We start from the raw sequence: 12,620 nt of genomic DNA on the forward strand, positions 1-12,620 counted from the left end.
TCAACAACAATTCACTCCAAATATTATGGTCAGATCTAAAAGCAAAAAAGCACAGAGTAAACATGGATTTCTTTACAGATTTTCATCTGTAAGGTTTGAAAGAGGCAGCAATACACCAAAACCTCTCACCAGTGCTCATGCTGAGCCAGAAGCATTATCATAGTTGCACTTGCTGCTTCACTGTGACTTTTTCTACGTAGAAGATGAGCAATAATGCAGCCTTCATTGTTTAAAAAATATTATGTGGCAGTGTTTCCTATTTCTTTCTCCTTCAGAGGAGAACCTTCATGTCTCTGAATTTACAGTCAATAGGTTCACACCAGACAATCGTGCAGCTCTGACAGCAGAGCACGACTCCTGGGACACTGCTTCCTTCTCAGTGCCATCTCAGGACCCTCAAGCCTCTGCACAAATTTGCCACCTGAACCATTGCCTTTAACCTGGCTTCCTTCACAAAGGATGACAAGGCAACCTCCTCTTTTTACAAGTGGCTTTGATCTAATCTCTGTTGGACATATGCTTATATCATAGCTGAGACTCAGCCTGCTGCAGTCTTGACAGAAACAAAGGGTGTTATAGTTACAGAGGGAAGTCCACTCATTAACAGCAGAGCAGAGGAAGTAGCGCTGCTGCTGCCTGGCTGTAGAGTGTTTAAGCACTATGTCTGAGGCAATCAGACATTTAGCTTTATTCAAACAAACATTTTAACCCTGAGATTTTAAGTAAAGTTATTTTAAGAAAATGGATCCTTTTTTTTCTGCCTGCATGCACAGAGACAGCTCTAGGAGAGATTAAATGTAGCATATTTAATCTGATAATCTAATATATCTCTCCTAATTAGATTTTTACATTACAATTGGATGATGGTAGAGTGCATTTGTTTTCTATGTTAAACTACATCAGCTGTACCTGTGACCCATTTTTACTTCATAAAGAGTAGCATCTTTAAAAGTAAAGAGAGAAAGCTTATGTGGGGGCTATCATTTCACATAGAAGAGGAAATATGGTTCAATTTATGGAGCACACTGCACAGTTTCTCTGGAAGTTCTACCCACCGCTGTCATTATCACTTAGGGATTTCCTAATGATCTGTAGCAGCAAAACAGGAGGCAGCAAAGTTCGCTTTATGCATGGGAACATGATAAAAAGAATAGGCAGAAACAAATTTGGTGACAGTTCTTGCATTATGCCTACAATAGGTATCTGGTAACATAAAAAGTTCTGTGGTGTACTTCAAGAACACTAACATGCAATATGTATGGTCATATGGTATGCATGTTCCATTACCCCTTCATCTACATATGCCATAGTTTTAATGGCTCTTTTAAATACGACTTTATTAGTTTTCTTATTTCCATGCTTATTCCTGACTTTTGACTACAAAGTCAAATCTGGTCAAATGCCATTTGTCCAACAAATTCTAAAAACATCCCTAGTAAACACTCCAGCCACGTAAAGCAAGGATTTCTCTAAAATAAATATCATAAAAAAATGTCCTGAAAAGATAGCTTTGAAAATATGCACACTTGTGTACTGGGCGTGCTCATGGGCCAAAGCTTTTCACTTCCAGGAATAACGCTTTCCAGCATTGCAAATTTCTTAACTGGTGAGATGTTCTCTCTTACACATGTAAAAAAGCATGTCCATAGACACAGCCTCACTAAAGCTAACACAATTATTGTAAGCACAGTTCTGCCCAGGCAATCTGTAGGAGTGTGCATGTATCTTCTATAAACAGATATACCATGCACAGAGAAAGGTGTACACACATAGGGTGGGGTTTTCTGAGTTAAGACAAGTTTTGTATCCATTATTTTAACCTACAGTGTTTTTAAATTTTTCTGAATGTGTTTCAGTGGCTTCCCTCCATGAAATAGCTAAGGAGTGACTTGGTGGGCAAGAATAGGAAGTTATGGCATCTAAAATCAAGTGCTATTTATTGGACATAGCTACACAAGAAGTAAGGAAACAAGTTGCAATACTTGCGTAGATACAAAGAACAAGCTGCAAGGAAATGAGTGCATAGAAACTGTTAGAAGCTGTATTATTCACAAGGCTGCTGACACAATGATTCAAGGGGAGCGATGACAAGAAATAAGAAAAGGCACAGTAAAACTTACATTTGAAAGGTGTATTTCTAAAAATCAAAAGAAATTTAGACCCCTCCACCATCACACAGAGGAAAATGTAGCATCTTAAACAGTTCCCAACCCCCGTGCAAACCCAGTGGTAGGTTGATGACCCCAATCAAGCAGAAAGTACACCAAGTGCAAACTCAGAAGACACGTTTTCTGCTTCTGGTGTAATCCAGGTTACTTCAAATAGACACTCTTCTGTTCCCAGCCCTTATGCTGCTGGACAACAGAAGATTTTTCTAGCATTCACCTTCCTCAAACGTTTTAAATTTTGGATGATTTAGGATGTTTTTTTCTTCTACCTGTGACTGAAAACACTTTTCAAGGATCCCAAGCATCTCTGAATTAGAAATAGAACTCCCCTCTCTCTACAAAGATAACTGTGTGTGTGCAGATAGCACCTTTTATTCATATAATGATTTAGGTTGGAAGGGACTTAAAGATCATCTAGTTCCAATCCCACCCCCCCACCCCCCTTCAGAAAGGCTTGTCTCCAAAGCATCCTCCCATGAAACTTACTTCTGTATGGGCAAGTTTTATATAAAATAGCATTGTTTGTAAATATCAGACATCCCACTCCCCACCTTTGCCAGTGTCCCATTTCCCAGCATTTTAAGTCTGTGCATACATTGACAAGTGGGGTGGCCCATTAAAACAGATTTATAGTGAAACAGTGGGTGCAGGGTTTACTTCAAATGAGCTCTACTCTGGCCCCATGGACCAAACATACAAGTCTGTGCATACATTGACAAGTGGGGTGGCCCATTAAAACAGATTTATAGTGAAACAGTGGGTGCAGGGTTTACTTCAAATGAGCTCTACTCTGGCCCCATGGACCAAACATACATTACATCACATACACTGCCAAAGCACACATTCTAGTTTAGTCTCACCCAAAAAGAATCAAGCATGTGTGCTCCGAGATCACTTTGTACTGTGCATCATAGCAATATGTAGAGGAGTCACATGAGTACAAACATTCTGTGAACTAAGTTACCCATGTTAACATGTGCACACTAAATGCCTTCATTTTGTGCAGCTAACAGATGAACTCCATTAGGCCTGTACTACACTACAGAAGCTACAGAATTTATAGATTTGCAAGCAAAACAAGGACTTCTTAAAAAGAAGCCATAAACAATCCCCTAGAAAACTTACCACAAAAGCTTACCTCATATGTGAGCACTGTCGTGCTATGGGAAAGAGAAAGGTTTCTGATGGAATGTTCAGCTTGGCTACAAGGAAACACATCTCTTTGATGCAGTTAGCTCTTGCAAAACAACACTGCTCAGTTGTAAGGAGATTGTTTTAATCCTCTGCTTGATACAGAACAGCTCAACCTGCAAGTTTAAGAACTCCTGAATAAAAATCCTCCCAAATATCCAATATGACCAGCACAAGCACAATGAAGTCTGTGCTAGAAGGCCGATTTTCTGAAGGTATTTCTTCAGATCTGAATAAACCCTGTATTTGAAAAAATGGTCTCAGAAGAGTAGTTCTGGTAGCATTAGGGGCCCTCCTAAACAAACAGCTGTCATGATTAATTAGGTCAGAGATTTACAGAAGTCGGTACTCTGCCAAAGCTTTAAGAGGGATGAGGCAGTACCTTACGACTTCAGAAAACGCAATTACCAGCAAATCTGACACAGAAAGGTTTCCTCCCCAGAGGGCAAGCCGCAGGTTGCTGGCACTTTGCATGACCCCGAGCGATTCAGTTGGGGTGAAGCAGTTTCAAACATTAGATCTCAAGAAATCTGCATCAGAACCGAAGGAAACAATAGGGGCCATTAGCAACATTTCTAGTCAAAAAGAAAGGCGGCTGTCCTCACTAAAGACTCCATTGCTACAGCCGGGTCCTCACCGTTCTTTCCCGCCCTGGCAGGAGGCGGCCGCCTCGCCCCGGGCCTGCTGAGGCGCTTCCTCACGGGGGGGGGGGGGGGGAGGCCGGGGAAGCAGCGGTAAGGAAACACAGCCTTGGCGTCGAGGTGCAAACGCTTAGAAAAAATTCCAAATTAAAAAGTCACATATTAACCCTTAAAGCCCATTGTCCCCCATCCTGCCTCATCTCCCGGCCTGGCAGGAAGGTTCTGGAAGATCCCTCAGCTCCCTGAGGCAGCCTCTGCTCTGGTGTCACCTGTTGGTAACAGGGTCATAACTCTCAAAATTTTATTTCAAACATGCTCCTTCACTCATATTACATTAAAAAAGGTCTAATACATTAACTAAGATTAGTTATGTCATGTTCCTCCTTTTCATAACACGGGTTTCTGAGCCACCTCCTCCTCACACACACAGCGTTGCACGCTTCCACCCCTGGCTGAGCTTCCTGGCTGCTGGCTTGGATACAGGAAACATTGAACTAAGACCTGAAGCTCCTTTCAACCAGCAGAAGCCTTTCACAATAGCAAAACATGGAAGTAGACAGGACATAAAAAGCAACCAGTTGTAACCAGTGTTGTGACTTGGTTAAGAAACATCCATTTCTCACAGGTTAGTATCCACTATTGTAATTTGCCATTTCAGCAGCCTGCTCTACAGAGTACTGGAGACACTCTATCCAACTAGACAAACAGCTTTTATTACATATTCTAAGCATATTCAGTGCCAGACACGCTAAAACACTAAAAATATAGTGAGAGAATAGGTTTAATGGTAGTTCACAAATTTATTTGCCATTTTGTGGCCCTAATCTATACTGATGAACACCATCCTTTCACAACTGTGTTAAGAGGTTCTGCTGCAATGACTGTAACATTTCATTAACCCTGTTCCTGCTCATTAGCTAGTTGTGTGGGTTTTCCTTCCTCCCCCTCCATTCTCAAGGTGGAACAAACTCCCACCTATGCCAAGAAGCCTCATATTTTGTTGTGCAACTCACAATACCAGTCTGGGAAGACAGCAGCAGCTGGCACCTTCAGCTTTTCTGTAGTATGAGGCAGCTCCCCAAAAACCAGCTCCTGGCATGGCCATAACATCCAGCAGTAGTGTGGCCTTAGCCAAGAGTGCAAGCCACACTTCCATGGAAGTGTGACAAGGAATCAGAAATTCAGCATTGTGAGTTTAATTTCTTTTGTTCTGGAAATTAATCTCAGATTACATCCACTCAATGCAGTGTGGGATTTTTATATGGGATATTTTGTGAAGAAGGGTAAAGGGAATGGAGTAGAAAAGTCTAGTCTATTTTATGTTGGTGTTATGTTGTAAAAAAACAGAAGAGACATTCTTTGCTTTTCCTGTCCTCTGAGAGTCCTCTTCATTCTTATTTCAGCAGAAAGTGCCATGCTAAAATAACCGTACTCTACAGTATGTGAGAAAGGGTCAAACTAATTGTACTCTCATTAAGCAGGCCGCCCCCATCCCCAGGAGACACATACAGCAGAGTACTACACTACTGCAAAGTCCAAATGTCTGTATTTTAATAAGTTAGAAGAAATCCAGATATAGAAACCATAGAGTCACTGAAATGTTAACAAGTTAATATATTTTAAAGCAAATATAACACCGTGTACACATAAAAAACATTTAATACAAAGTGAAAACCATTAGATGCACCTACTAATGCAGATTTTTGGTTATGTTCAGCTCTTTCACTGAAACTTAGAAACAATGCTCTTCATTTCAGTCACACCAGCTTAAGTGGTAAAACTGATCTATAGCAAGCTAATAACTGCCTTCTCATTCACCTGGGAAAGACAGCACCACTGCAACCCCACAGTGTTTCCAGAAAGGCATCCAAACAATACAGGCTGTGCACATCTGCCCCACTTGCTAAGCTATGCAAGAAACCAGATGTGGACCGATTGCTGCTTCTGAATAGTAAAGCTCAGTAAGTGCATCCTTGCTGTACAAAAAAAATATTAAAGTGACAACATAGAAAACTGGCAACAGATAACCATGTCTGCCTAAAATATACACATATGATACATAATTATGGGCCATGTTGGCCAATACGTAAGTCTGTTCAGGAGCAAAGCTTTAACTGCACAGAGTAGAAAACTAAACAAATGCTTTTACAGAACAAAGCACATGCTTTGGTTTATGCTTAGATAGAATATTAAATCTTCCATTTTTGTTATAGCATCTATTAAGAAAAATGGCTCCTTTCACTGCTGCATGCAAGTAATTTCTCTATGAATAAGCGCTCCATTCCATACAATGAAATAAATCTCAGTGTTGTATTCAGTGAACCCGTTAGCTGTGTCTGGACTGGGAATGTATTAAATCTTTATGAAAAGCCACTGAATTAGAAAAGGTTTGACTTACTTGACAATTCCCCAGCCCTCCCCCCATTTTTAAAATGCTGCATATATAAAAATAACTCCAATATGGCACAAAAGTGGGATCCTCAAGGGAAGTGAAAAGGATAATGGGGCAAAGGAAAGCCTCCACAGACATCAACAAATTGCATACAGTCCAAGAGGAATTTGCACCCTATACAAAATGAGCTTCTCTGTGCTCCAGTTCTTGGATCCTTTTTGGTCTCAGTCTCTGGTAAGTAGGCTTCGGATCTGTGGGGTGAATATCCTCTGAGCTAGTTTTTTGTTCGTTTGTGTTTTGTTCAGGATCGCCTGATAGAGGTGCAGAGCTCCTCACAGTATTATCCTGGTGAAGTAGAGAGCTAGCACTGGTTGGTGTGCAGGCTTTAGCTAAAGAACCCTCTTCACTTGATTTTGATTTGTTAGAGGGTGGTTTATAAAATGTCCCTGGGGGTGGTTGCAGTGTTCTTGGTGCCCTGAAGGCAGCAAGAGGATTGGCATCTGGACCATTTCCTTCTGTTGCTGTCCTTCCTGACCTGACAGAAACAGAATATGGCTTACTAGGAAGAATGGCATTAGCTGAACTGTTACCAGTGCTACATGATGAAGTTAAGGCACCTGCAGTTCCACTCTCAAGTGCTCGGTTCTCCTGGGGCACATTAGTCACAATCATTGCTGTCCTTGTAGTGATATCATACTGTTTATATTGCTTGTCCCAAGTTTTTCGCAGCATCTGGGTATCATAACAAGGAACTCTGCAGCAGGTATTATCAGCAGGGAGTGCCTTCACCTCTGAAACTTCTTCAATAGTAGGGCTCCTGCCCAGCTTCTCTGGACTTACTGCTCCTGCATTTCGTGTATTTCGTTCATTCAGAACACACGAAGGAAGTATTCGCTCTACAGGAAGGCTCACAGGGCGAATAGCTGGCTTTGTCCTCGGAGCACGCAATGGGACTTTGGTAATCTGACGGTTGGGTTTTGCAGGAAACAAGTTAATTTTACAGCTGTCTTCACCTAGAGAAACAAATGAATCATTGTCTGTTTCTGAGGATGGACTCACAGCATCACCTAGAAACACACAAATACATGTGACTGGATCTTTGCACCAAATTTAAAGAGAAGTCAGCCAGACTTTTGCCAACAGAATATGAACTTTGTTAATGATCCCTTGGCAGTCGGTATTTTAACAGGATAACAGTTTTCAGGTATCCCTTGCATACCTACTTAGGAGTAACCTACTTTAACCAAATGTTGGCATTTCAGTAGCAGTACAACACATACTGTACTGATGTAACCAAGGAAGACACTAAAGAGAAAACAGTCATAGGCACCCCACTTCTTTTTTGGCTGGTGCCAAATATTCATTAATATTTCTGGGTTAGGATGTTGCACTGATAGAGTCACAGAACATGACTGAACTGGCTGACCCTAGCTGAAAATCAGTGTAATTAAAAGGATCATATAGTAGCACTAGCAGATAAAGAGAAAAAAAATATATCTTATGTAAGATTTATAATTAGGTTAGCAAACCTGGCTTTTTTGGAGCAGAAATGTTAATATCCAAAATGCTGGTTGCTGATGATTCTGTTAGAGAAATACTCTTCCCAGAGCCTTCTGGTTTAGTTCCAGTGAGTGACAGCGATGCACATTCTAGGGGGAAACAATGGTCAAAACGTCAATTGCTGGATATTACTTCACAGTATCATTGTGGATTTCAGAAGTCCACCTCTCAGCACTTTTTCATTAAAACAGGGAGAAATCAAAAGAGTTAGTCTTACCAAATAGTTTAAACTCTGACACTGTAAACACAGGTTTCTCAAAAGCCTTTAGAAAGATTTAATTCTCTGTTTCTCTTACATAAGTTAAACTGTATCACAAGCAGTGATAAGCAGGTTTTATCACTTGCTTCTAAGTTGGAGAGCTAAAGTTTAATGCATCATGACTGCTTAATCACCCACCCCATGACTTAATAAGAGTGCACTAACCAGTTACAGATGTATCTACTTGTTCTTTTGCATTCTTGCTATTGTTCAGTTCCAAAAACAATGCAGCTGTATCTGAAGCTCTGCTTTCACTTGGAGCTATCAGAATACCCTGTTAACAGAAGCCAGACCAAAAGTAAATGAAAACACAATAGGAAAGATCTAACAGAAAGGTGCCCTGGAATGCTGCAGCATTTCACACAGAAGTTAAGGTGACAAATGCTGACAAGGCAGCATAAGAAGAGTCACTTACTTCCTTTACAGCAACAAACGACTTCCTCTGCTGCTGTGGCTCCCTTTCTTCGGCTGATAAAGCAACCCTGACTGTAATGGCAGCTTCTTCAGAATGAGTCGTGCTCAGAAGTGGTTTCAATGAAACATCAAATATCTTTTCATAGTATGTTATGAGCAGTTCCACTACCCGGGCCTGATAGGGGTAATCCACAAGTGATGACAAAGAAACTGTAGCATCTGTTTGCCGTGGCCTGATCAGAGTTGGACCAAATATTATGCCAAGGTTGCTAGCTGACATTTTGTTTTCATCAGACTGTTCCGTAACCCTGTATATAAAGAGGAAAAAGATTCCCAGCCCCAAGAGTTAGAAAGCTTTTCTACTTAATATTTTAATACCCAAAATATTTATCTCTAAAGATAATAAAAAAGACAATAAAAAAATGAAGATGGGTTTGGTAAGCAGGCAGAAAATTCAGTGCAGAACTGCATTTAACAGTAGACTGGACTAAATGCTTTCAACTGAGGGTGGTTTTTTATGTCTGATTTTGTTCGTTATTTGTGGCTGTTTAGCATTTCTGGGGTTGGGGGAAGCATCTCATTTAAGCAAACATAGCTGTAGTCCAGTAGTACCCATTTTTGTTTGCCATCAGCTTGGTACATCCTTATCACACAGTCCAACACTAGGACAACAAGCAAGTGAATCACTACTCTCTAGAGTTACATTCCAGTTGAAATCACAGCTAGGTCCCCGCAGCTGCCACTAGTTAATACTTGTTGACCCCACTACTAGTAGAGAATCAAGAATCATGGAGCTCATCTCTTTCCCTCTTTTCATGTCATACTCTTTGCTCACCTGAGAATTCATCGCATCGGAAAAAAGAAACAGCAACAGAACAAAGTCTCTTAAGGCATATGTGACTACTTCCTTTAGTCATCAAAAGGGTATGACAGTTTCCAAGCATTCAGAAAATAGCAGTTTCTTTTTCAACACCGGTTTGCATTTAAAGTCTGTCTCACCTGTGAAGGTGTCCAATAAGGTACTGAAGAGTGTTGTAGTTTGGTACAGGCAGTTGTTTCAGAAGGTCTTTAATTTTAATGATGATCCTATTCAGTTCAATACAGATTGACTGTCTTTTCTTTGATTTGGGGCTAGCTTGTTTAGCTTCCAATTCTTCATTAACATTCTGGCTTTCTTTTGCCAGTCCAATGAACTCATTATAAAGCCGAAACAAGATCAAGGGTTCCGGAAGCTGAAGAAATAAAAACATTTCGGAAACATGCTGAAGCCCGAATTTTAACTTGGTTCCTTCCTGTTTTACTTCAGCTTTGTCTGGTCTAACATCTTTTTTAGACAACACTGTTTAACCTTTGCTGAACTGCTCAAGCCACAATTTGTCAAATCCAATTCCGGATAAAACCACTCCTCCCTACGCCTTTCACCAGAATTCTTTTGCTACCCCTTTCCTGCAATAGCATTTATCAGTACACATACAGATTTCAGGAGAGTGATTGTTGTGAGGGGGGGTGTTACACTGCATATGCACAAATACCATGATAACAGAATAGTCAGTTACTTTTCCAGTCTTTGATTGTATATTACATGTGATATAAAATTTGATACATATTCCATTTTTAAAAGTTGGATTTCAGGCCACTTAACATTTATTTTTAATGTTATTTGAAGTATTCTTTCAGTATGAAAAAAAGCATTGGTAATTTAGAAAAATTACAAGAGACACAAAGAATTCAAACCCCATCTGGCTATTTGCATTACCCCAGCTTAGATAAAACCAAAAAGTAGGAAGACCAGATAAAACAAACTGTTCAATCTTAACAATTAGTCTTAAATAGGGTTTAACTCAGCATTACGTCTAAAAGTGTCTTAGCTGCATGTTTCTAGCACTGTTCCTACATGTAAAAGGAGCAGGTTTACCTGCAAACAGATCAGCTAAGTAATGAGACCAGTAGAAAACGTGTTGATTTTTAAACTATGAGCGCAATTCAAAATACAGCACAGTGCTTCAAACAGGTACCTTAACATGAGGTACAGAACACACTAAATTTTTACTTAAGTAGTCAGAGTACATCTCTAATTTCTCAAAAGCACTTAACTTATTGGTGATGATCATGGGACTGGAATGCCCATCTGTTCCTGACACTAGATGTAAGAGGACAGGACCATGCAGCTAAGGATTACTCCTTTCAGAGTGACTCAGTAATTTCACTGGGCAACTTCCCAGCCTCATTTCTTCAGATATCTACTGAAACTGTTTTAGAAAACTCAACAATGAAGCTTTAAAGCTCCATTTTTAAGAAAAAGGTGGATAATCCCTCCATAATGAGCACATCACAACCATTATGAACATTTAATGAAATTTTTGTTATATTGCTGTTAACAAAAAGCTGTTGGCATCTGTCTGACAAGGCAAGAACATGGGAAAGCTTTAAACTTCACATAGAACGGGCAAATTCAGTAACTAGAAAGGTTTTAGAAATTAAAGCTTCACTGCAAGTGGATAAAGAAAAGCTTGTTCTGTGTGTGGTACTAATATTTAAAGAGACATTATGCCAATGTGCAATGCAGACTGTAATACCAACAGTCAGTTTTCTTGTCACAGGGTCCATGTGAAAATAAAGAAACCTAGTACAAGTATACAAGACACTCATTTAATCTGCTGCAGCAGGACTGCTGAAATCCCCCCTGCACCCTATGCCCTGAAGAAATACACTACACTATTTTTTCCAATCTGACCTCTCAAGTACCTACATACCTGGCGGAGATACAGCTTAAGGACATTGCTGATATCGTGTGCATAGAGTTCTGAGAGCTCCACCAAATCCTTCCCATTTTCAAAAGCTTGACAAAGCTTTTCAACTCTTGATTTGGCTCCATTCACACGATAGATACCCTGAAATTAAGACCAGTGCAACTCTGTTTTAATTTGAAAGGCAAGCATAAAGTACAGATGATACCAACCACACAGCATTAACAACTCAGAGAATTTTATTATTTTTTTTTTAAAGATTGTTGATATTTAAGTTTTATAAGCAAGCTTGAGCTTACCTTGACATTCAGTGCTCTGCTTTCAATTTCTGATGTACACTTTTTGATGATGAAAGGAATACCATCAGGAACATTTTTCGCAGCTTGGGCAAATTCCACTCCAAACAAGTGAAGCCTTCCATGAAGTTTTTTGTGCCCACATTGAATAGCTAAAGTCTCTAAACACTTTTTATGGCATGCAAGTGAACACTACAGGGGAGGAAAAAAAAACCAAACAAACCACATGGTTTGATACAATCTGACACCGTAAGAAATATCTCTGCTGTTTGTCACCCACATGTGAGCAAGATTTATTAGTCTGTTGTGCTTTTGCTTTGAGCTCATGATTCTACAAGCCACAAAGTCTGTTTTTTTTTTTTTATACAGAAAATGAATGGAAGTTTCCAAGACTCCCAACTTCACATAAATCCCAAGGAGCAATTTAAACTACTTTTCACCTTACCTCCTCACATTCAGCTCCATGAAACACCACTAGGCTGTCACATTCCCGGCATTTAGATGGAGCCCTCAGCTTCCGGAGTTTGTGTGTGTGCGCTGCTTTGGACATGTTGGCATTTCTAAAAGGTCCTGGAGAATTTGCAGTTTCAGATGTGAGATCATTTAAACCTGGAGAGAATTCCTCTGTTATAGTCATTCTAAAATCTATTACCAGGGTAGGATATTTATTCTGATCTGCTAGAACCATGCTGCAGAAAACAGAATTCTATAACTATTAATTAAAACTATTTCAATTCCAAGGAAGCAAAACATTGTTACAACTTAACATAACGGACACATTAGCCATTGAATAATCTTAAATAAAAGTGGAATCAAGCAGTCTTGCATTTTAAAGTATTTCCATTTTCTCTTCTACTAATGGCATATGAAAATATTAGGACATTTAATTCCAACTGCCCTCCAGTTCAGGCAGCTATTCATGAAAGATTTATTCAATGCATTACAAAATCCT

General features: G+C 39.8%; 1 protein-coding gene across 1 annotated transcript in view; it reads right to left on the minus strand.

Moving 5' to 3' along the window:
* Window positions 1–5,594: 5,594 nt before the first annotated feature.
* ARHGAP29 (Rho GTPase activating protein 29) overlaps window positions 5,595–12,620 on the minus strand; it is a 48,203-nt gene continuing 41,177 nt past the window's right edge. The window contains exons 16-23 of the mRNA XM_084266111.1: window positions 12,114–12,277; window positions 11,672–11,860; window positions 11,379–11,516; window positions 9,625–9,857; window positions 8,627–8,933; window positions 8,377–8,485; window positions 7,922–8,041; window positions 5,595–7,459 (exon numbers count right to left, since the gene is read on the minus strand). Coding sequence (XP_084122237.1) covers window positions 6,567–7,459; window positions 7,922–8,041; window positions 8,377–8,485; window positions 8,627–8,933; window positions 9,625–9,857; window positions 11,379–11,516; window positions 11,672–11,860; window positions 12,114–12,277 — 2,153 coding nt within the window. The 3' untranslated portion in view covers window positions 5,595–6,566. The remainder of the gene's footprint in view (window positions 7,460–7,921; window positions 8,042–8,376; window positions 8,486–8,626; window positions 8,934–9,624; window positions 9,858–11,378; window positions 11,517–11,671; window positions 11,861–12,113; window positions 12,278–12,620) is intronic.

This window comes from Gallinula chloropus (assembly GCF_964237585.1).
Source record: "Gallinula chloropus genome assembly, chromosome: 6".
Classification (NCBI taxonomy): domain Eukaryota; kingdom Metazoa; phylum Chordata; class Aves; order Gruiformes; family Rallidae; genus Gallinula; species Gallinula chloropus.